Source organism: Struthio camelus, chromosome 15 (genome assembly GCF_040807025.1).
Source record: "Struthio camelus isolate bStrCam1 chromosome 15, bStrCam1.hap1, whole genome shotgun sequence".
NCBI classification, from domain to species: Eukaryota; Metazoa; Chordata; class Aves; order Struthioniformes; family Struthionidae; genus Struthio; species Struthio camelus.
In genome coordinates, this window is record NC_090956.1 from 4,812,615 (window position 1) to 4,836,554 (window position 23,940).

Genomic DNA, 23,940 nt, shown 5'->3' on the forward strand with positions numbered 1-23,940 from the left:
GGGGCGGTTCAGCGGGCGCCTGCGGCGGGGAGAGCCCGGGGCAGGCGGGCTGCGAGCAGATGGGCTTTTCCCCCCCTTCACGCGATAAGGGGATTTGGGGGTTTCCCCCCCTCCTCTTCTCCATCTCGCGGAGCAGAGGAGGAGGGCGTCTATCGCCCGCGCGGGACCCGCGATACCCCTGCGGCGCCGAGCACCCCGGCCCATCGCTCCCGGCCAGCGCCTCCCCCTCGGAGCTGTCGTATGGGCAGGGCGATATCCGGCCTGGGGAAAAAAACAACGTTTTTGGCGAGAGTTGGTGGGTTTGCCGGGCTCCTCCGCGCTCAGGCTTGTTCGGGCGCTGCCTCCAGGCAGCGAAACGCCGTCTCGGCAGGAGGAAGCCCGGTCCCCTGCACCTTGGGGGTCTCCTGCACCCCGGGGTCTCCCGGAGGAGGTGGCACTGGGGCTGTGCCGCAGCAGGGGGTGAATCCCGGGGGCTCCGGTTTTAAGCCCGCTCGGTGGAGAGATGAGCCTGTTGGTCTACGTTCCCTCCCCGATGTGCGGCTGTAGTCACCCCAGACCCCCAGAGCCAGCTAGAGGTCGCAGGTGCCACCGGAGATGCTGGGGTGGAGCCACCACCGCTCCTCTGGCTGGACGGGGGCTGCGGGCTCCAGGCGCCCGAGCTCCCGCCGGGAGCAGCGATGGGGCCCAAAGCACCAGCCAGCGCGGGCACGGAGCCAGGGCCTCCTGATAAACCACACAGCGAGCTCTCCTCTCCGAATGCCGGTTTTTATTCGTCTTTCTCCATTTGAAGCTATTTTTAAGTTATACAAATGGCACTTACAAAAAAAAAAAAATTAAAAAAAAACCCAACAACAAAAAAAACCCCCAAAACTTAATTTCAGAGTGAGATGTTTTCAGAGAGTCACGACACCCGATAAAGAGGAGACAGGAGAAATTCTTGACCTAGCGTCACATGGAAGAAGCCAGAGCAGGAGTTACATGGTTCAAACTGCGACTAGGAACAGGGGGAAGAGGCGACACGGTGGGTGTGAAGGCCAGCCAAAAGTCTGAGCCGAGTCACAGGGTCACTCAGGGTTTCACCAAGACACTTGGCCCTTTGAGAGGCACTTTTGTCCCCGCGCAACGGGTTGCGTTGGACCGCGCGAGCGAAGCCAGCGGCTGGGTTGGAGAGCTAGAGCCGAGGTAGAGTCCCGACGGTGTGGCTGGGGTCCCCGGTGGGCGCGCGGGACCCGTCTCTGAGTTATTGCCCTTCCCCTCGCAGGGGAAGGGTGAGCGGCTCCCCGAGCCGAGAGCGTAGCACCAAGCTCCTACGGAGGGATCCCTACGGCAGCGAGATGGCTTTAAGGCTTACGAGCCCCTTCCTCGCCTCTGGCGAGAGGCACCGGCCTTGCGTTCGGCACGGCGGCGAGCGCCGGCGGTCGGGCTCGCCGGAGCCGGCCGGCCGCCCGAGAGCTGACGACCGGCTCGCGCGCGGCGGCTCTCCCTCCCGGGGCGGCCGAGGCCGACGGGAGCGTTGGCAAGGAGGCAATCCCCCCCTTGGAAGGCCCCAAAGGATAAAGTGCCTTTCAACACCCTAAAGAACACGTTAGCATCACCCGTTACAAACGTTCACATTTTACGCTAATGCAGACCTATTACAGACAACAGCCGGTAACACAGTGCCATGGCGAGCATATATAAATAGATAACTAACAAAAATACTGTTTTGGTCATTTTTCTGCTTCCAGTAAAGTTGAGATGACGTGCTGTCAAAGCAGAGGTGCCCCTTGGGTCGGCGGGACCAGGTGGCTGCCCGCCTCGGGCAGGATCACCGAGGGGGCAGCCGTCGCGACGGGCAGCTCGTAATTCAGCATTAGGTGCTCGGCGATTACGTTCACCGTTCCAGGTTATGAGGAGAGGGGGGGGGAAAAAAAAAAAAGTACTGAACAGATACCGCTGTGCAAAGTTTGCTACAAACTTTTCTATTCTGTAAACCAAAATCTGCAGTTCATGCTTCCAGCCACCGCCCAGGGTAGGTTGTCTCTGCCAGCCGCGCTTGCGCTCCCCGCGGCCCGGGCTCCCGGGGCTCGCGGCGCGGCCGCCGCTGAGACCCGGCGCCACGAGAGCGGCCAGGCGCGCGGCTGGCCGCAGCAGAGGAGGCCTGGGAGGAGGGCAAGCGCCTCTCGAAAGACCTCTGGGGACACAAGACTCCCCGCGCCGGAGGGGGGCTGGGTCGAAGCCAGACAGCCCTACCCAGCGCGGTGCTGGTCCCTTTCCAGGCGCAGCCGTGCGATGAGCCCTGGGGACCGGGGGAGCTGCCTTGGGCTCCTGCTGATACCCACTGACGGGGTCTGAGATGTTCCTTCAGCAACTAGGAGCGCAGGCGGGGGCAGAGGGACAACCCCATTTGAAAGGAGTGCGGGACTCCAGAGATGAAGGTCTGAGGCTTTCCAGACAGTATCACTCTAAAATAGTTTCTCGGTACATCACCTGTACGGCGGTGGGAGTTACACTCGCTAACCCTACACGCTTGCCGGCGTGTGCCAGCCCCATCCCAGGGACGTTTTGATATGTAAGGTCACCTCTTATGCCTCAGCTAAGGATGGAAAAATCTTTAAAAGCCAAGAGAGGCGAGACGATGCCTTCCTGGAGCCAGGAAGAGCAGGTTTAGCCTAGCGTGGTCTCTGGCCTCCCTTGGTTTGAGGGATGCTAGCGTGGGACAGGTTCTCCGGGAGATTGTCCAGCTTTAGGCTGCGTGGGATGGCCGCGGGGACGCCGGCAGGACCGAGCGAGATGGTGCCGGCGCTGATATGGCGTACGAGAGCACAGAGGTGACCTTATTCCCTTTTTCAATACAGGAGAGGGGGGAAAAAAACCTACGTAGGCGATGCTCAGGGCCGGGACGGGGTACGGCAGTGACTTTCCAAGGCGAGCGAGCCTGGAAGGAGGCAGGGGAGAGAGAGAGAGACCCCTCTACAAATCTATAGGCAGGCTGCACCACGTTCTCCAGGTTAATTTATCCAGTTCTGAAGGAGCTTAAGGGAGACCCACCTCCACCACAACGCACTGGGTTCTACGGCGGGAGGGGAGGGCAAGCCGGTCTGAAAATCCTTGTACAGAGAGGAGGAACAAAAAAGACAGGGGAAAGAGAAGTTGGCAATGGGAGGTACGCTAAAGTGCATTAATATTCCCAGAGGGTAGAGGCGTCAATGGCGTCGGCGGATGCCTTGAGGACGCCGGCATGGTCACCCTTCAGGTATTTGCCATTGATTTTGATAGCCACTTTGTTATAGTCGCAGAACTCAAAAAAGAAGTCCACGGGCGTATCGCTGCTGCTGGTGACGGACGACTCGTTCCCCACCATCCAGTACTTCCCGGTGGCATCTGCGGGCAGAGGGAGGGGAGACAACGCGGCCCCCGTGAGCGACCGCTCCGACGGCAAAATCCCGGCAGAGCCTCGGAAACCCCCCCGTGGCCGAGCCCCGGGCTGCCAGTGGGCTCTGGAGCAGCCCGGGACCGACCACAGGGTTTGGTTCATCACTAGCAGTTCTGGCTCGCCCCCCAAACGGGCAGAGGTGACATAGTTTCCAGGAAAGCGGCCAAAACTAGCGCTCACTGAAACGGGTAAGGCGAAAAGGCTTAAAGGCAGGAGGTGGAGCACGGCCGTGCGGGGCGATCTCGCCTTGCTTCCCCCGCCCCGGATGGGCGCTAGTAAGAAATCACCGCCGGCCGAAGCGCGTCCGCCCCGCCGGGCTTACCTTTGATGTTGTACGCGCCATCGTTGAACTCCAGCTGAAAGACGTCGTAGGAGGAGCGGTTGGAGTCGAGGGTGCCGGTCACCTTGCGGCAGCCGATGAAGCCGTGCTCCCCGCGGAGGACGATGATGGGCCTGTTGATGAGCTTCATCACGAAGTACTCGGTCTCGCCTGCGCGGGGAGGCAGAGGCGGGCGTGAGGAGAGGCCGAGGCACGGCAGACCCGGGTCCCCGCGGCCGGCGGGCGCCGGCGAGGGAGCGGGGCCGGCCGGCCCCTTCAGCAGCAGAGGGTATTTCCTCGGAGTTGTTAAGAAAATACGCTTTGTTGCTTCCAACCGCGGTGGGAAGAGGAGTCCGTCTGGGGAAGGTTTCCCACCCCAGCGTGTTGCCCCGTCCTCTCCAGCCCCCCGAGCTGGGCACGGGGGCAATCCTTACCCGCCGTCTCCATGGAGGCCGCCAGCTGCCCGTTCTTCTTCGCCGTCACGTACTTGCCGTTGGCGGCTTTCAGGGTGATGCGCTTGTCGCACCACTCGATGTCGAAGTAGCAGCTAGCGTTCCTGCCGGGCAGAGGGAGCAGCGGCCGGTCAGGGGGGCCGCCGCTCGGCAGAGCTCGCCCGCTCCGGCACGAGGCAGGGGCGCCGGGAGGTGCTGCCGGGTAGTCTGGCTCTGAGGAGCATTGCTAAGTGCACCTTTGCATGCTCAAAATCACTTGTGCTGCCAAGACGAGATTTGGCTTTCTGGATTCGCTTAATTTATCCTTTAATACCAGGCAACGCTGCAGTGACTATCCTGATAGGAAGTCGTCTTTCCAGCAGTGCTCTCCCTGGGTGAGCAGAGGCAGCAGGAGGGAAGGAAGCTAAATGCACTTTGGGGTTTCAGCCTGGCTTTCAACTAGCTCCTGCAGCCAGGTTTAACTGCAGGGTAAGCGTTTTGACAACCCAGCCTGCTGGGAAAGATTACGTGGCCCAAGGGAATTCCCGAGCATCTCACAGCAAGCCCAGGCTTAGATCTGGCTTTCCAGGGAACGTGCTTCCTTGCAAAGGAAGCGTTTGAAGGCAAGTGTCTAGGCTTGTCCGCTGCTTGCGCTGCCGTCGTGGGGTGGCTACAAAATACCTGCGCCCCTGGGAACGGCCTCGGGAGAAGGGGAGGCGGCTGGGGCAGAGGGGACGGCTGCTCCCAAGCCCTCCGCTCCCCCTTCCCAGGGTGCGTCATGCCAAAGGTGCCCAAAGCAGCCAGCCCCAGCCATGGGGGGCACGGAGGCCTGGAGAGACCCCCCGCGGGACTCACTTTGTGGAGGCTGTGGACTGGATGCCCCCGTTGGAGGTGAGGGTCCAGTACTTCCCAGTGTAGGTCCTGAAGGCGCATTTCTTGGTGTCCTTGTTGATCTCCAGCTGGTAGGTCTCCTGGTCGCCCTCCTCATCCTGGTTGGCGGAGAGGTCCATCCCTGCGGGGCAGAGGCAGTGAGGGGGGACCGACCGGCGGACGGAGCTGGTGGCCCCGGGGCTCCAGCAGCGCCTCGTGCGGGTCCGCGCGCGGAGGGGACCTGGGGAACGCGGGTGCAAGAGCTGGGGGGCTGGTTCCCGCTCGCCTGAGCGTGCTTTGGCAGCACCCAAGTCCCCCACACGTGGCCTCCCCAAAGGCACTGTGGGTTCAAACCTGGGTTTTCCTTCGGGTCCTGGAGTATCAGGCCAGAAATGAGCCTTACAGGCTGAGCTGAAACAGCGGCGAGCTTCAGCCCGGGACCCCGAGGCTCCGTTATGGTTAAACACCAAGTGAAGACGAACTTAGATATTTCACAAGTGAAAGCACTGTAGTTTTTTCCCTAAGAGGTGACAGCCAGGTTACTCAACCCATTAGCAGAGGCCACTGCATCACCTATGAATTGCCAGCTCATGGCATGTTTAAAGACCGTGGCGCCGTTTCTCGTCTGCGAGTTGTCCAAGTCCGTTAGGGAGGTGAGGGAGAGCGGGCTGAGCCCAGGTAGCCCTGGGGCACCCGAGCCCTTCTGCGGCCCTGGCAAAGCTGCGGGTCCCCTGCGGTCCCCCAGCTCCACGGGTCGGGGCAACGGGGCACCCCGCTGCTGCGGCCACCCGCCCCGTCACGCCAGGCCACCCACGCACCTGCCCACAGGCGTTTACCCCGAGAAAATCTGCTTAGTCAGGGCTACCGGGGCCAAACAGGGCAGATTTTTTGCCCAAAAATGCTTCTGGGATGCGAGCCACAAGCTGGAGCTGGGAGCTAAAGCAGGCAAAAGAGAAGAGCAGCCAGCGGTGGGTTGCAAAGAGGGAGCCGGGTGCAGGCACCCCTGTTCCCGCGCCTCCCAGCGCTTTAAAGCACATGAAGGGCCACTGCGAGGTCTTTGCGCTCCCACCCGCCCGGGTCCCCGAGCCCGGGGGCGGCGCGGCCCTGCGTGCCTGCTCCCGGCGCAGCCGCGCCAGCCAGGGTGCTCGGCCCCCGCGCCGGCACCGTCGCCGCTGTTTTGCCTCCTGGTTTCTCAGGTTCTGCGCTCGTGGGCATTGCAGCACGCACTAGGTGCTGCGGGTTTTGGAGGTTGCGCCCTTCGCGGCCCTTTTTGCACTGTAAGTCCAGCAGCAAAGCCCCCTCCGCTCTGTTCAGAGGAAGCTGAACATCCGTGGAAGGAAACACCGCCTTTACAGAGGGAACAGTTCACCAGATACGCTGCGCTTGCTGCTCTTTGAAATGGAAACTCCTCCACCAACACCCCGCGGCGGTTGTGTCAGACACCTACCTGGCGGCTCCAGACCGCCAGATCGGCGATCTGCATCTCCAAACACGCATCTGCATTCAACAGCGCTGCCAGGCCCCCGCTATCTGCTCCCCAGCTCCAGACTACCACCAGTTTGCATTTCTGCCCCGCACCCCTTTCAAAGGGGATTAGGCTCTGAAGGCTTTCCTTTGTTGTCTGCAGTCTTATCTGCCAGGCCTAAACCGTCATGTCCTCTCCAGGCTACCGCCCGCGCTGCTGCCTTTTGGCCAGCCGGGCCTCTCTCAACACCTTCTGCAGCCGCCCAGGTGCAAAGCGCCCGGCAGGCAGCGGCCACCCGGCTCTGCTTGCCAGGGCCACCCGTGTCCCCGCAGCAGGACCCCAGAGCGCTGTGCCCCCCTCCGTGCCCCGCAGCGGGCTGGGGGGGTTCCCGGGAAGGGCAAAGGCAGCAAAAAGGGGTGCAAAGCGGGGGGTAAAGCATAGCGGGGGGGAGCTGGGGACCGGCTGGAGCTGTCGCAGGGGCTGGCTGGGGCGTCACGGGGGGCAGCCGGGACTGCTGGCGGCGGACGGGCAGCTTGCAGCCGGGTCGCTCTGCTCAGCGACGGCCCTGTCCCTCGTTGCAGGAGCTCGCTGGCGCCCACTGCCCCGCGGTCCGGCCCCGGCCCGTTTCTGCCCGGCGGAGGGAAACGGGTGGTTTTGATTTTTTTGCCCTCCCGCTGGGGAAGACGGGCCAAGCCAGGCTGCTCTCAGCCCCGAGATGTGGCTCTGCCTCCAGGCACTGCTCGCAGGAAGGGCCGAACGCGTGATGCTGGTGCCGCCGGTGCCGCCTTGGCCGAAGCAGCCTTTGCCCGACTCCGAGGGCGAGACCCCCCTTGCTGAGCGCGCCAGCGAGCAGCACCCCCTCCTCAAAGCCCCGCTGGGTTGGGTTACGCCGACTCAGCGGAAAGGAATGCGATCAAGGCTCTGGCAGCAGGAGGCTTCCAAGGGCTGTAACGGAGCCCGGGCAGGAGGTTTGGGGGGTCGGAGCCGTGCAGAATCGGAGCAACGCTGCCGGCTGGACGAGCCTCGCCGCGGAAAGGCAGGAGGGTCCCGGCTGGCAGCCGCTCTTGGAGAGCGTTGCCCGGCTCCTCCGAACGTCTGCTGCAGCCCGGGCATCCAGCCGTCGGACGTGCCCGGCCCCCGGCGTCGTTCCAGCTCCTGCACCCTGCAAAGTCGCTGCCGTTACCGCCACCGCCGAAGGTTAATTACAGCGCTTGGTAAATTCAGAGTCTGCAGCCACCACAACTCTCCCTGACCTTGACTTCAGCTGCTAATTAAAGCTGGAGGCAGGAGGGGGACCGAGCACGCCGCTTCGGCGGCAGGAAGGTGGAGCGGGAGCAGCCGGCTCCGTCCGAGACGCTCCCAGCCCTGGAAAATCCCCGTGCCGGGTGCCTTCCGAGCTGCGCTCTGCAACCTCTTCGGAGAACCCAAGCGATGGCAGGTTTGGCTCGCTGGACGGGTCTCAGTAGCACGTCTGCCAGGCAAAGACGTCGAGGCTGGACCCAGTGAGCGTGAAGCAGCATGTTCTTCACATCTCTGCTTCGGGGGCGGAGGAAGGACGGGACTGACGGAGGCAGTTGCAGCACGGCGGGGGATTTGGCACCAGCGTTTGCAGGAGCCTGGATACAAGAGCCAAGCGATCGTGCCGCCAGGGCCGAGCGTTCAGCTGCTCCGCACGGCGAGCCGGCATCAGTCTCCCAGACGCCCTGCGCTCGAGCTCCCAGGAGGGGACAGCCGGGGCAGCGCCGTGGGGAGGAACGCCGGAGCGGGAAACGACTTCCCAAGTCCTCAACTGCCCAAGTCTCCAACTGCTGCCAACACCTTGGGTTAGCAAGGCTGATGTCCCTGCCCACACCGCTCCCGCTCTTGTGCGCAGCGCTCCCAGGACGGCAGCCGGGCACGGAGCAAGCAGACACCCTTCCCTGCTTCTCCCCAGCAAAGACACGAGCTCCTCCACCTCAGAAAGCAGCATGGCTTCACAAGGAGCCGAGGGGACCCACGGGCAGCTGTTTCCCACAGCAGTGCCGGCTCGTGCAGAACATCTCCGTGCTGCCAGGTCCAAGCGTCCGGGGGGGCAACTGGGAAGCAGCAGTGTGACCGAACCGAAGCAGTGTCCAGCTAAAATGCAGCTCACCCCTACGGCGGCTGGGTGCACAGGAAGAGCTGGGAGGCGAGGGCACATCTGCAGCTGGGGAGCTGCACGTGCACAGGCTGCTTGTTTGGTTTCTAGAGCTTGGGAGCCAGCAGCACGGCCCAGAGTTGGCGTTTTAGCCCAGCACTTGGGGTAGAGCAATGGGAGCAGGCGCTGGATGCACCTTTTCCCATCGTTGCGACTGTACAGAGTCAAGGAGGCTCCGTTCCAAAAAGACGTGGTCACGGCCAAAAGACATGAGCTTGCCTCCGTCGAGGGATGAGCGGGGCGGCATCAGCATCTAACCCCCGGCGAGCTCCGGGCGGCCCAGCTTGCGGTCGCCTTGCCCAGCAATGCCCGAAGCCGGCGCGCCGAGCAGCCGGGCCCTGGGCCGGGGCGCTCGGGGGCTGCAGCGGGGGATTGCTCCTTCCCTTTGCTCCAAGCGGGACCGCAGCTCCCCGGCGCCTACCGCCCTGGCGGCCGAGCCACCAGCAAACCAGGCGGCCGGCCGCACCGCCGCCAGCCTCCACCGGTTTAGCCAAGTTTCCCTGCGGCGCTCTGGCCTTTTCCCGCCGCGAGCGGCAATCTGGCACCTGCCTGGAGAGGGGCCCCCTCCCTGCCTCCAGGAGGGAAAGCTGCTCGGGGTGACTTTGCCCCGGGACACGTCTTGCACCTACGAGAAACACCCAGCAGAGCTGGGTGGCTGCCCGGGCAGCACCAGGGCTGGGCAGCAGCACCTCCGCTTGGCCGCAGCTCTGCAAGGTTAAAGACGGGTCAAATAGGAAAAAAAATTTTCTAGGAAAACTTTTTTTCTAGGAAAAAAAAAAAAAAATCCATCCCCTGTTTCCTAACTCGCTGCTTCCTCGCCACGGCGGTGGAAGGGGAAGGAGCGATGCCCCGCGGCGCACCTCTGCCTGCTCCCTGCCGGAAGGGCTGGCAGGAGCCCCGCCGGCCGGGGGGGGGGAGGCCGGGGGGAGGCCAGCGCTCTGCCCTGGGGGACCCCGGCTCCCACAAAGGCCCTTTGTTGCAGCAGCAGGGCGGCAGAGGAGCCGGCCAGCCCAGCCCCGAGGCCGGCTTCCGCTCAGCAACGCCCCAGCCAGGCTTATTTTTAAGGTGAGATTAGGCTGACCTTGAGACCTGGGCTCTCAAGGACCCTCCGTCGTTCCCCACCGCCGCCAGCACGTTGGGTGCCCGTCGCAAGCGGCCCCGGGCCCGGAGGACGGGCAGGACGCGCGAAACCCCGCCGCCTCCGCCAGCCCGCGTTTCCCCCTCGACTGGCGAGCTGAGGAAGGGCCCGGGCTGCCGGCCGTCACCGTCCTTCCGCGGCTGCCAGCAGACCCTGCCCGTGCTGCCGGGGGACGACGAAGCCCGGGCGGGCTGGGAGGTCCCCGTCACCAGCTCCCCACGTGCAGGGGACCACGGGGGACACCGGCCGTGCCGGGGACGCAGCTCGGCTGGGATGGGGGAGGCGGCTGCAAGGCGCTGCCGGGACACGGCTGTCCCCGAGGCTGGCCGGGCTCCGGCCCCGAGAAGCCCGGGGACTCCCCGAGCCGCCTGCTCTCGGCCGCTGCCCCCCCGCGGGGCTGCCCTGCTCCCCCCCCCGGGGCCGAGCGGGTCCAGCCTGGCAGACGCGGGCTGCCCGCGCTCCCGTTTCCGCTTGCTGGGGGCACAGCCCGGCCGTCGCCGCGCTCGCCCCGGCCTCTCGCCGGCTTTGCCGGGACCGAGCAGCCCCTCGCCGCTGCGCGTCGCGAGCTGAAACGCAGCGCAGCGCCGGCGGCCTTTAGCGTAGCCGGCTGCGCTTATCGGCTCGGCGGGGGAAAAGCTTCCCGCCGGCGGGTGGTGGTTGTGTGGGTTTTTTGTTTTTTTTTTTTTTTTTTGTTTTTTGTTTTTAGCCTGGTTCCTAATTAACCTTGGGACAAAGCGCTTTTCCGGCAGGCGAAGCGCGGGAGAGGCCGACGGGGGCCGAGCCTGCACAAAGGGGCTGCAGCTGAGCCCGGGGGGGGCGGCAGCTCCCGGCCCGGCCGGCGGGAACGGCTGCCCTGGCTGCGAGGGGGGCGAGCGAGACCCCCCCCCCGTGCCCTTATGGCTGCAGAGCTGCCCCCGAGATCCGGGGCGGGCTCGCACATCCTCTCCCCAGGGCATGCTTGGCCTGTGGCGGGGGGGTGCAGGGGTGAGATCCCCCCCACCGGCTCCCCGACTCGGCACCGCGGGTCCTTGCAATGGGGGAAAAGGGACGCCGAGGGGCTGCGGCGAGCGGTGGCAGCCCCCCCTTCCTGCCTCCGCCGGCGGGCTCGGCAGAGGCGCTCCGGGGGGGGTCTGGTGGCGCTGGCACCCCCTGCCCTCCGGCAGCCTCCCAGCCCCCATTTCACACCTCCCAACCCACCGCTGCTTTATTTTTCTTGGAGAGGGACGGCGGCGAGCCGAGAGACCCCTGTTGCTGGGGAGATTTCGCCCCCCCCTCCTCTTCCTCCTCCCCCCCCCCCAACATCCGGGCAGCGCTGCCAAATCGCACAAAGCCGGCAGGGCCCCGCCACGCGCCGCAGCCCGCCTTGTCCCCGCGCCGCAGGGATGCTCCGCTGCCCCGGCCCCCTCCCCGGCGCCGCTGCCTTTCCCCGCACAAGGGACAAAGGGCTGGAGCAGCGCGGCCTCGCCGGCCCTTCCTCCCCCGCGCAGGGCGCCCGCTCCCTGCCCCGACCCCCGCCTCCCGAGCAGCCCCTGCCACTGGGCCAATATTGCAAATATTCGCCTGGATTTAAATACTAGATTGCAGTGCATGGTTTACTGCCAGAAAGGGGGGAGGCGGTTAAAAAAAAAAGAAAAATCACTGCAACAAGCTGCCCGGATGCAAATGGAGGCAAAGCTGCAACCTTGGAATATTGTATTAAAAAATAAAAATAAAAAAAATCCCCGGTGCTTGTTCATGGAGGCAACGCTGGGGCGAGTCAGCAGCGAGACACGCTCGCGCGGCGTGCAGCGACCTGCCTGCGCGGCCCCGGGCTCCGGCCCTGCCGCAGCACGCGGCTGCACGCCCCCAGCAGCGCCTCTGACGCCCTTCGGCGGGCCCCAGGGCTTCAAAAAAAGCCCCTTTCAAGCAACGAGGTGGGAGGCTTCTCCTGCCACCCGCAACCTCACCGGAGGCGCCGGGGTGAAACCAGGCAGGGGCTCGCGGTGCGTTGTGCTCCAGGGCTCCGGCGGAGCGAGGCCGCGTGCCGGGACGGCCGAGCCACGCGGCCGCCCCGCACAAAGCCCGTCCGCAGCGAGCGCGGCGCGGAAGCCAGAGCACTTTGTTCTTGCTGCTTAAGTGAGGAAGAGGGAGTCGGGCTCCCAGCGCGACTTGCCCAAGCGGGAGCCGCAGGCGCGGAGGCAGAGCTGCCTTTGTGTCGCCTTGACGTGGGTCGCGTCTTCCTGGCGCAGCTCGAAGCGGCGTCCCTGGACGCCAGCGGAGCAGCAAACCCGTTTATGGAAAGCCACCGTGGGCTGCCGGAGGGGAGCGGGCTGCCCGCGCCCCGCCACGTCGCCTCCTGTCCCCGCTGGGCCCCCCCAGCTCGGCGGCAAGGGGCTGGGTGGGACGCGTCAATCACAGCGCTCCACTCGGGCTGGCGCGGCGGAGCGGGGAGGGGGGCGCGGGGAGGGGGTGGGCAGGGGGAGCCGAGCCGAGGCTTTTGTTGGGTTGGGTTCACAACGAGCTGGGCAGGTAGAAGGCCACCAACGCGCCAGCCACCAGCTGCCATCGCGGCCGCCTTCCGAAGCGGGTGGGGAGGCCGTGCACCGCCCCGGCGCGGGCCCTGGGCAGGCCCCTAACCGTGCCCCCCGCCCCGGGGGGGGGGCGCCTCGGGGTACCCCGCGGCAGTGGAGGGGGCGAGCCCAGCGGGACAACCCCGGAGGGAGGTGGGCGAGAGAGCCCGGGGAAGGGTGGCTGGAGCAATGGGGGGGGGGGGGGGGCGCCGGGGAGACGATGGCCTCCGGGGAGGGGATGCTGCAGGGAGGTGGGGGGGAGGGATGGGGGGGGGGAAGACCCCGGGGAGGCGATGCCAGAAGGATGCGGGGGGGGGGGGGGGGGGGAAATGCTCCGGCCGACGATGCTGGAGGGATGCGAAGGCGGGGGGGATGGGACCCTGGGGGGCGATGCCAGGGATCGCGGGGGGGGGCCACCCTGGGGGTGGCCGTACCGGAGGGAGGCAGGGAGGTGATGCCGAGGGGGCCAGCAGGCCGGGCAGGCGCTGCCCCGGGGGCGCCCCGTCGCGCCGGCCGCCCCTTACCTTGCCTGGTGGAGACGTTGCGGTCGTTGCCGGCGCGGAGCACGACCTGGGGGCAGCTCTGCTCGAGGGCGAAGAGCTCGTCCTTGCCCACCTTGGCGCTCTTGCCCGCCTTGAGGGTGCCGCTGGGCCCCGAGGGGGCGAGGTAGCGGCCCTCCCCGTCGCGGAAGGCCACCTTGCCGCAGCGGAACTCGAGGGTGAAGGCGGTGCCGGGCTCGGCGGCGGCGACCAGGCGGCCGTCGCGGCGCAGCAGGCGGTGGTCGCAGCTCTGCAGGCTGTAGCGCTGCTCCACGAAGAGCAGCGTGATGAGCGCGTCCACGCCCCAGGGCACGTCGCGGTCCACGGCCAGCTCGTCGCGGCGGGGGCCCAGGTGCGCGTAGCGCTTGCGGGCCAGGCTGTAGAGGTTGGCCTGCGGGTGCATGGCCAGGTGGACGCTCCACTTCTCGGCGGCCGAGACGGCGGGGGCGAAGCAGGAGAGGCGGTCCTCGGTGCCGCCGAAGAAGCGGCGGTGCGGCTCCGACTGCAGCGACCAGCGCCCGTCGCCGTGCGCCACCACGAGGAAGCGGCAGTCGGGGCCCGGCTCCTCGCTGTCGCAGCTCACCCGGCCGTCCTTGTCGGCCGCCAGGTAGCGGCCCAGGTGGCTCTTGAGCAGCACGGCGCTGGAGTCCTCCCCGTCCTGCTCCAGCGTCCAGATCTGCTTCTTCTTCATGCTGGCGGCCGAGGCGTTCACCTTGAAGCCGAAGGCCTCCGCCGTCAGGTACTTGTTGCTGCAGTTGATGAGCCCGAACTGGATCTGCACCGGCTCCGCGGTGCCGTTGGCCGTCATGGTGCTGCTGCTGCTGCCGGCTCGCCGCCGCCGCTGCCGCTCGCCGCCCCGCCCGCCCGCCCGCCGCCCTTATAGCGCCGCCGCCGCGGCGCCGCCCCCCGCCGTCGGGGCCGCCCCGCCGCCGCCGCGACCCCCGCCCGCCGCCGCCGCCCGGCCCGGCCCCCGCTGCGCTGCCCTCCGGCCTCCTGCATTGCACGCCCCCCGCCCCACCCCGGCCCCGCACTGCACACCCCCCCTCTACCTTGCACGACCCTCCTGCACTGCCAGACCCTCCCCCGCGTTGCACGACCCCCCCCCGTATGGCATGACTCCCCCTGCACTGCACACCCCTCTCTGCATTGCAAGACCCCCCCCCGCATTGCACGTCCCCCCCGCATTACATGACCCCCCGATATTGCACGACACCCCCCACACTGCACCCCCCCACACATTGCACGACTCTCCTGCATTGCAAAATCCCCCCACATTACATGTCCCCCTCCTGCATTGCACGACCCCCCCGCATTGCACGACCCCTCCCCACACTGCACACCCCCCTCTGCATTGCATGTCCCCCTCCTGCATTACACGACCCCCCGACATTGCATGACCCCCTCTGCCTTGCAAGACCCTTCCTCCATTGCAAGATTCCCCCCTGCAATGCAAGGTCCCCCCCACATTGCAAAATTTCCCTCTGCCTTGCAAGACCCCTTCCTGCCTTGCAAGACACCCCCCCTGCTGCACTGCAAGATGCCCCCCACATTTCAAGAGTCCCCTGTGCATTGCAAGACCCCCTCCCTTGCAAGACTCCCCCTGCAATGCAAGACCTGCCCTACATTGCAAGGCCCTGCCTACATTTTAAGACACACCCCCCCCTTGCATTGCGAGCCCCCCCCACCCTTGCATCCCTCTGCCTCTCCCTGAGCGGTAGCCACGCTGCAGGGCTGACGGGCAGAACGGGGAGAAGGGTGAGTGACGCCACGTCTCGCAGCCGTCATCGCTGAGCCATCCAAACGGCCTCCACCAAGCAGCAGCGAGGCCTGTGCATGCGGTCCCTGGGGGATGCGAACTGCACACCGCAGAGCAGGAGATGCTGGCAGGCCACGAAGGGCTGCGGGAGGGGAAGCAGTTTGGCTTGCAAAGGCAAAACCCAACGGCCTCGCTGCGGAGGGGCTTGGGTTTGAGCTCCAGACCTTCCCAAAAGTGCTTCCATGAGGACTGGAGAACTTGAAGCGCCCCCAGTTGCACACATGGGCCTGCAAACGTTCCCGCTCCTCTAGGTGACCGGCATGCGGTTGTGCCTTCGTCCAGCTCCCGCGTCCGCCTCTCAGAGCCGGTCCCGCAAGGCAGCGCTCCCCTTGCCGGCCAGAGGGAGCAGCAATAGCCCCCTCCTCGCACCCGTGCCGGGGGGCTTGCAGGGACACTTGCAGAAACCAAAAAAAAAGCAAAGAGCGAGCGAGTGGGAGGAAAGGAAAGATTAGCTTTCAGCTGGATCAGTGAGCTGAACCGCCTGCCGCCGTGCCGGGACAAGGGAAGCGTTGGACCACGCTTGCGGGGTGGCAGCGGCATCACGGTGCGGCCGTGAGGACGGCGCTGGCAGAAGGGCTCCCTTGGGGCTCGCTCCCGCGCCGGGGCAGAGCCTGCGTCCAGCCCGCACCGCCCGCGCTGGTTTGGCACTGGTGGTACTGGTTTGAGCCGCTGCTGCCACCCGTGGGCTGTGCAGCGCCGCCCGGCCGGCCCCTTCGCGATGCTGCCCCGCGGCTCGGCTCATCCCTGCGCTGGACCGCCTTCTCGTTCGGAGGTCCTCGGGTTTTAGTGTCGTTTCAAGCGGGTCGTTTTGGCGCAGACCTGCTCTCCGATGGCGTTCGCCTCGCAGCCCCCCGCAAATCCACACGTACGAACAATTTGCAGCCAGAAGCCAGCGGTCCAGCAGGGTTTGGAAAAAATCCCCCCCCTCCCTGCTTGCACCAAGGCACAGTCGGTTTTATCCCGTGAAAGCCCTGCACGCCTCGGGCTGCAGCCGGTCCGGCTCAGCTGCTTGGCCCCGCCGGTGCCGGGCTCTGCAGCCTCGTGCCCCAGCGGGCAGATGGCAGCGAGGCTGGGAGAGAAACGGCTCTTCTGTGCCGGCAAATAAAAAAAAAAAATAGCAATTATGCAGAAAAAAAAAAAAACCCTGTTTTGTCCCCGCAGCCCGGGGGCGGAGGGCTGGCACGGCCTGGCTCAGCGGGGCCGGCTGCGGCGCGCGGGCGGCTGGCGCGGGCGCCCCGGCCAGCACCGCCTATCCGCACGGCGGGGAGGCGAGAGCAGCGGGAAAGGCGCTGCGTTTGCCTTGACGTAGCGCGTTTGCCCCGTGGTCTGGCGCTGCCCTCCGGCCCTCCCCGGCCGCGCGGCCCCCCCTCCGCCACCCTGGCCCCGGCAGAGCGCCCGCGGCCCTCCGAGGAGCTCCCCGCGCGTCTCACCCGTCATCGGACGGCCCTCGCCTTGCCTGCCTTTGGCACAGAAAACACCCTGGGTTTTCATGCTTGCCTGGATGCTTTTTGCTGCAGCTCAGCTTCATTTATGAAGTCCTGGAGCTTTTAGCCAAGCTCATGAAATCGGGTTTGAGTATCGAGTTGGTAACACGGGGGAGTTGTGCACGGCGGGGAGGACGCTGCAACCCTCCGCGTTGCAAACAGCGGGCGCGTTTCGCTTGAAACGGGCCAGAAACATCAAACGTACCGTATGGCAAGGCATGCAAATGGATGTTATGCCACCGGTGCAGCGGGCCGTTTCATCCTTTTGTTCTTGGGGAGGCAGAGGAGCTGTCCCAGGGCAGCAGCCCAAGCCGCCCGGGTGGATCTGGGTGGATGGGACGGGGCCGCAGAGGCACCAGCCCGCGTTACAGCAGCCAGAGGATGCTTTCTGCTAGGATTAGCAGGCGGCCGAAGGCGGCCTGTTTCCAGGCTGACGTGCCGCCGTGCCCACGAGCGCGGCGTGTCCGCGGCACGGTATCGCAATGCATCAGCGTTAACCAGATCCTCCAGCCTCTGCCGTCGCGGCTCACCAGTCCTCTCCCGTGTTCTCCAGCCAGCTGCAGCCAGCGGTTGGCGAGAGAACGATGGGGGATGCGATCAGCGGAGGCGATTCCTTGGCGGGAAACGCTCGGAAACCGATCCTCTCTGGTCGATGCACACCAGACTTTGCAAGGGCCCCTGTGCTCTGAGCGGTGCTGTGCTCTCCGGCTCTCCGCTTTCTCCTGCGTTTTCTTTGTCTTTGTCTAGCGCACCGTTTTGGGGGCGGGGGGGTTCCTGCTGCAGCGCGGCGTGCCGCGAGGGTTTCCCGGCAGGCGGGATTCCTGCGCGGCGGCGTGCAGCCGGCGGGTGCTGGCCGCGCGGGCTGCAGCGGGGCACCTGCTCGAGGGCCGGCACGGCACGAGGCTCTCCAAACGGCCGAGCGCCGGGGGGGCAGCGAGCTCCCCGGCGCTCACATCCGGGCTGGCCAGGGCGGGAGGGGGGGGCCGAGCAGCGAGGGCCCAGGAAACGTGGAGTGCGGGCTGGGGACCCCGCAGCGCTGGCTGCTCTCTGTCCACGAGGGACGAGGGACGGCGCTCCTCGCCGGGGCGGGAGGCGCTGGTGGGGGCGACTCGACCGCCGCCACCCCGCCGCCCGCATCCCACGCGCCAGGGCTGAGCCTGAAACAGCAGGCCGCCCAAGCGGGGCTGGCGCGCGCGCCGGGGGAGCGTGCCAGGGCGGCGCCGGGCTGCGGCAGGCCCCTCGCCCGCCGTGCTGCCCACAGCCGCCACGAAGGCGCACGTCCTCAGCCCAGTGCTCAGAGGGGCAAAGGGAGGCGGCAGTGGCGGCGCCGCGCTGTTCGCTGTCCTCCAGGCGCGGGATCAGGAGCCGCCTGCCCTAGCGCGGTGCCCTCTTTCCCAACGCCCCCCCCTCGCCGGGGAGGAGCTGCCCTCCAGCCGCATAAACCGAATTTTTGCCTGCAGCCGTAGCCGCTTGCACCCGTCCGCACGGCAGTTGCTCCCACAACCTACCGGGCAGATGTTAAGATGCCGCTGATTGCCTTGTGCATGCAGCCCCGCTTCGCTACCGGCAGCAGCCAGGGAGCAGCGCAGACGGCTTTGCAGCAAAGAGGAAAGCGTGTTATCAGCCTCTGCCCACGCGTCGCGCCGGAATAAGGCCGCCCGAGCCGCTCAGCAGCGCCAGCAGCGGCTCCTTTCCTCGCCCAGCCATGCCCGGAGGCGCCCGTCCCCGCGCGACGGGCGCAGCGGGAGCCCGGCCGCACAGAGCCGGGACCCGGCACGCCGCCCTCCCGCCCGCCAAGCCCCCGCCGCCCCCTCCCAGCACGGCGGCTGCGGCCGGCCCGACGCCGCTGTTATTAGACACGCCGGGCGCTGGCTCCATCCTGCTCCCGCCACTGGGCACGGGACAGCCCGGAAAGGACCTAACGGGAGCAGCGAAGCCTTAGGGCGGTGGAAATGAGTCAGAGGGATGCGGGGAAGGATGTCGGCGCTTCCTCCGGGGAAGGAACGAGCAGGGCCGGGAGGAAGCTGCTGGAGGAAGAGGGACAATGCGGAGGAGGCTCCTGTTTACCCGCCCCGAGCACCAGGGCGCGGGGCCGAGCGATGCCGGGGCACGGCCACGGAGCGGGCGGGCGGACGGACGCCGTTTGCGGCTCCCTGCTGCGGTCGCCGCAGGGACCGGCTTAGCGCTCGTGCGCTAGGTCGCGTGCAGGTTAATGATGGTCAGCGACGGCTAGCCGGGTGCCAGGAGAGCCGCCGCGTCCCCCGACCCCAAAGCACGCTGCAGAGATGCGCCTGCTTCTGCTTGAAGCACCCGGCGTTTGCTCGGCTGGGCACGGGGACGCGAGCGGGGAGCTCGCTGCTGCGTCCTGGGGTGCATCCCTAAACCCAGTCTCTTTGCACTAATGAGTAATTAAGCCTCCAAGGGGCTCAGGTCAATGCTGCAATGTCCCGGTGCAGCAGACCCCGGCTTTGCAGCAGCAGGACCCGTTGCAGCGACGCTGGGGGAGCCCGGCCGTCGCAGCGGGGTGAGCCGATGCCGAAGGCGGAAGTGGTCGGGTTCAGCCCTGCCGCTGGCCGGCGTCCGCCGGGAGACGCCGGCTGCTCCGGGCCCGAGGGGCGGCGCAGGGAACACAGGGCAAGTGTCTCCCGACAAAGCCCTATTCAGCCTCCGCGGCCACTGCCCAGGGAACAAGCGCGCCGAGCCAGCCCCGGCTAGCACGGGGGGCCGGGGCCGTGCCGCAGCTGCGCGGGGGCCGAGGGGACACGGTGCCGCCGCTGCGGCTGGCAGGGCGGACACCGGCTCCTTCCCCATCCGCTCCCGGAGCGGTGTGCCCATTGACCGCTGCCGGGGACCGCTGCACCCCGGCCCCTCCGGTCCTGTCCCCTCTGCTGGGCAGGGCTGGGGTCTGGGCACGGGGAAGGGCAGCCCCAGGCTGGGCCGTGGCGTTGGGGCCCGGGGGGGTCGAGCCTCCCTGCCCGGCGCCAGCTGTGGCTCCCCGGGCCCGGAGAGCCCCTTCCGGATGGCTGGCTCCATTGTGCCGGTGACAAGAGTCCATTAGTCAGGATTAAAAAGGGGCCCTTGGGGATTAGCTCTGTGCCTCCTGCTCGTCCTGCCCTCTGCCCCGGAGGGGATGGGGATGGGGATGGGGTTGGGGATAGGGATGAGGATGGGGTTGGGGATAGGGATGAGGATGAGGATGGGGATGAAGACTGGGGATGGGGATGGGGATGAGGATGGGGATGGGGATGGGGATGGGGATGAAGATGGGGATGGGGATGGGGATGGGGATGGGGATGGGGATGGCATGGGGATGGGGATGAGGATGGGGATGGGGATGGGGTTGGGGATGAGGGTGGGGATTGGGATGGGGATGAGGATGAGGATGAGGATGGGGATGAGGATGGAGATGGGGATGGGGATGGGGATGAGGATGGGGATGGGGATGGGGATGAGGATGGGGATGGGGATGAGGATGGAGATGGGGATGGGGATGAGGATGGGGATGGGAATGGGGTTGGGGATGGGGATGGGGATGAGGATGGGGATGAGGATGGGGATGGGAATGGGGTTGGGGATGGGGATGGGGATGGGGATGGGAATGGGGTTGGGGATGGGGATGGGAATGGGGTTGGGGATGGGGATGGGGATGGGGATGGGGATGAGGATGGGGATGGGAATGGGGTTGGGGATGGGGATGGGAATGGGGTTGGGGATGAGGATGGGGATGGGGATGGGGTTGGGGATGAGGATGGGGATTGGGATGGGGATGAGGATGAGGATGAGGATGAGGATGAGGATGGGGATGAGGATGGAGATGGGGATGGGGATGGGGATGAGGATGGGGATGGGGATGGGGATGAGGATGGGGATGGGGATGGGGTTGGGGATGGGGATGAGGATGGGGATGAGGATGGGGATGGGGATGAGGATGGGGATGGGGATGAGGATGGGGATGGGGATGGGGATGGGGATGGGGATGGGGATGGGGATGGGGATGGGGATGAGGATGGGGATGGGGATGGGGATGGGGATGGGGATGGGGATGAGGATGGGGATGGGGATGGGGATGAGGATGGGGATGGGGATGGGGATGGGGATGGGGATGGGGATGGGGATGGGGATGGGGATTGGACCCTCTGAGCGCTCGGCTCTGGAGGAGGGAGCTGCTCTTTCTGTCTCCTCATGGCACAATTCCCCTCTCTGATTTCAGATGTGAGGGACAGAGGGGTCCCCACTGAGCCAGGGGACTGCAGAAGGGGGAGGTCGCCTACAGGAAGGGGTGACCTGGGTCCACAAGCGGCTTTAAGTCCCCCAGGAATGCCTGGCTGCTCCCAAACAGCTGTGTTTCCTGGCGTGCTCGTGAACCCCCTTGCCGAAGCAGCCGCCCTGGGGGAGCCCCCGTGCTGCCGCTCCCGGCCACGGCGGCGTTGCAGCACCTTGCCGTCGTGCCAGAACGCCCCCGTCATCGCTGCAGGCTCCTCGAGGCCAAAACATTTCCAAAGTACGGAGAAGCCATGTTTGGTCCCCAGCACCCAACCTCGCATTATCCGCAGAACAGCGGCCTCCCCCGACGCCCGCTCTCCCCAGCCGCACGCGCCGGGCGGTCGCGGTGCCGGGGCTGACCCTCTGTCTCCTGCTGCACTGGGGTCTCCAGCAGTGTGACGAGTTGGGGTGTCCTGTGACCTCTCTGCAGAAGGGCTCAGAGCAACCCTCCCTGTCATCGTGCTCCGGACCACGCTGCGCCTCTGCCGTCCGCCCGGGCGGCAGAGCCTGGTGAGTGATGCCGGGGAGCAGGTAAAATCTCAGGAAAAACCTGTCTGAGCGAGATCGGTGACCCGCCGACCTCCCCCCGCCCGGACAGCTCCCTCGTGCCTAGGCCGACATATGGCCCATTACTGCCGCTGGGTCATTTAGGATAATCCATCTCTTTGCTGGCACCTGCCTTGGGTGCAGGGTTGTCCGTTCCGGGCTCTGCTTTCCTGCGGGCCGGAGGGGCGCGGGGTCGGCCCATCTGCTGCGGCGCCGTGGGGACGGGCAGCTGGCGAGCCCAGGGGACGCCGGCGGGTGCTGCCGCTGCCAGGCCGGGTCCCCGGGACGGGCCAGGGCGCAGGGACGGAGGGATGCGCCTGGGCAGCGGGGCGTCCCGTGCCGGGCTTCCCTTCAACGCCTTCCGGCAGGCGAGCAGCGGGAAGCGGAGCAGGTCGCAGCCTGGGCGCCGTGCTGGCCCGGGTGGCGTTTGCCAGGCGCTTCGGTAACCTGCTGCAAGCTCTTCCTAGGTACCTGCTGGAGCCCTCCACGGGCCCTGGGCTCGGCTTTAGCTACGCGGCGCCGGCTTGCCAGGCTGCCGGAGGCTCAGGCTGGATGCAACGGGGTTAGAGAGGCCGGTCGCCCCCGGCCTGCCCACCCCCTTGCTGCAGAGCTCAGCACCCCGAGCCCCCGCAGCGGGCACCCCATGGCCTGGGCTAATCCTGCCCCGACAGCTTCTGCCTTGGCCCGCCTTGGGGCACGAGTAACGCACGGGGCGGCAGCAGCTCGAACCGTTTCGAGGCCGGGGGGGAAAGATGCTCCACGTGGAGCCCGGCCGCGTGGACCCCGCGGGCGAGCTCAGCGTCCGGCGTCCCCGGCGTGCGTCTGTCCCTCGCGCGCCTCTCCGTCCGCCGGGGCGCGGGGGGACCAGCGGGGGCAAGGCAGCGCTCGGGTTTTCTTTGTTAGGAGGCAAGCGGCTTCGCGAAGCGACGGGCGTCCGCCTCTTCCAAGCGGGAGCGGAGCCGCCGGCGCCAATGAACGTGGGGAGGTGCGAGCGCGGCGCTGCTCCGCTGCCCCCCGCGGCCCCCCGCGGCCCGAAGTGCCCCGCGGCTGGAGCCGGCCGGGGGGGCCCGGCGATGCCCAGCCGCCGCGTCGAGGTCAGGGACGAGGCCGCTCGCAGCCCCGCCGCCGGGACCCGCCGGGGAACGTGCTGGGCTGCAGCCAGCTGAATTCACCTTTGGGGGGGGGGGTGCAAAACCCTTGCGGCCGAGCAGCAGGGCGACCCGGGGGGGCCGCGGCCCGACGCCGCGGAGGTGCAACCCGAGGGCCCGATAGCAGTGTGCCTGCTGCACCGCGCCGGGCGCAAGCCTCCGGCTGAGGAAACCCAAGGGCTGCGGGGCGTGAAACTGGTGGTGATGGGAGCCGGGGCGGGGGGGGCGCTTTCCCCCGCCTCGCCTGCCCCAGCCTGCCGCTCGCCCCGGCTTCCCGCGGCGGGGGGGGGGGCTGTCACGCCGCCTTTATCCCGGGCGCGCGGCCATGGGGAGACACGTCAGCCCGGGGCGGGAGCGGGGGGCTTTCGCTGCCGAACGGAGGGGCTGGCGGCAGGGAGGCCCCCGGGAACGGCAGGAATGCGGGGAGGCTGGGCGGGCGCTGAAACCCAAAACCGGCTCCGAGGGGCCCCCCGGTCCCAGCATCCGGCCGCGAGCCGGCTGCAGCCGGGAGGCCCCTGGCGCGCTGGCGGCCGGGAGGCCGGCGGGCTGCAGCCCCGGCTCGGGGCGGCCGCGGGTGCTGCGGCGAGCCGCCTCGAGAGGGAGGCAGCAGAGCCGAGGAGGCAAACGAGGCCCTGGTTTAGGTGGGGTTGGCAGTCCGGAGCAAATCCAGAGGGCGCTTCCCTGCTGTCGGACACAGCCACGCTCCCAAACAATCACCCCCATCTTTGCAGAGCGAAAAACGGTCAAATCGCCTGAAAAATAGGCAATAATGGGTTAAAAGACAGCTGCAGGGAGCTGGAAGAAGAGGTCGTAGCCGGTGCAATAGTCACGGGTGCTGTTGGCCAAGGGCAGGACCGGCGTCGCCCCCGGCCGCCCCTCGCCTGCTCAGCGCTGGGCTGAGCAGCAGTGCTGCGCCCTTCCCGGCCCGAGGGTCTCGCCCCCCTGGGGGGCTCAGCGCCAGGGTGCTGGGTGAGGCCGTGGGCATCTCCCCTGCCACCCAGCCAGCCCCTCCTGGGGCAGCATTTCCTCGAGCTTGAGGCTGGGTTTCCTGGGCAAGGAACTGGGTCCCCGCTGAGGATCCAGCCCCGAGGGGCCCGGAGGGAGCAGGGGACGAGACGGGGACTGCTGTCACTTCTCAGGGCAAGGCAATGGCCTTTGGCGGGGAGCTTTCTAGCTCTGGAGCTAGAGCAGGTCCTTGGTCAGTGTGTGGTCCCCTGCGCAGGGTGCATCCTGGCATGCGCGGTCCCGTGTGCAGGGTGCATCCCGGCCCGTGTGGTCCCCTGCGCAGGGTGCATCCCGGCATGCACGGTCCCGTGTGCAGGGTGCATCTCGGCCCGCGTGGTCCCCTGCGCAGGGTGCATCCCGGCATGCGTGATCCCGTGTGCAGGGTGCATCTCGGCGTGTGCAGCCCTGCGTGCAGTGCGCATCCCAACACTGCCACCCAGCAGCCTGGCCGCGCTCTGCAGCAGCTCGGCTGGGCGCTTTGGCTACTCGAAATCCTGTTCGGGGTGGACAACATGGAGACAGGCGAGGCTGGTTAGGGGAGTCAGCTAGGAGCTGTGCTATCTCCTTGGGCCCTGCAGAGGCTGGAAGGGCCCCAGGAGTCAGGAGGGCCCAGGACTAGCTTCCGGCCTCGTTTGGGGGGGCTGCACCTCTCCCAGGAGCAGGTCCCTTGCTTGTGTGCATCACTTGCAGACACAAAATCAGACCCTACAATCGTCTGGCAGCTGATGCTACAGGACTCAAGCCCACAACGGGAGGCAGCATCCTGGCAAGGGTCC

At 66.9% G+C, this 23,940-nt stretch overlaps 1 protein-coding gene across 1 annotated transcript; it reads right to left on the reverse strand.

The window, feature by feature from the left end:
- Positions 1-751: 751 nt before the first annotated feature.
- On the reverse strand, positions 752-13,764 carry FSCN1 (fascin actin-bundling protein 1). The gene is made up of 5 exons (XM_068908265.1): positions 12,888-13,764; positions 5,021-5,177; positions 4,169-4,290; positions 3,738-3,905; positions 752-3,363 (listed from the first exon to the last, which is right to left on the reverse strand). The coding sequence occupies exons 1-5, from the start codon at positions 13,708-13,710 to the stop codon at positions 3,161-3,163; spliced, it is 1,473 nt and encodes a 490-aa protein (XP_068764366.1). The 5' UTR covers positions 13,711-13,764; the 3' UTR covers positions 752-3,160.
- Positions 13,765-23,940: the final 10,176 nt, after the last annotated feature.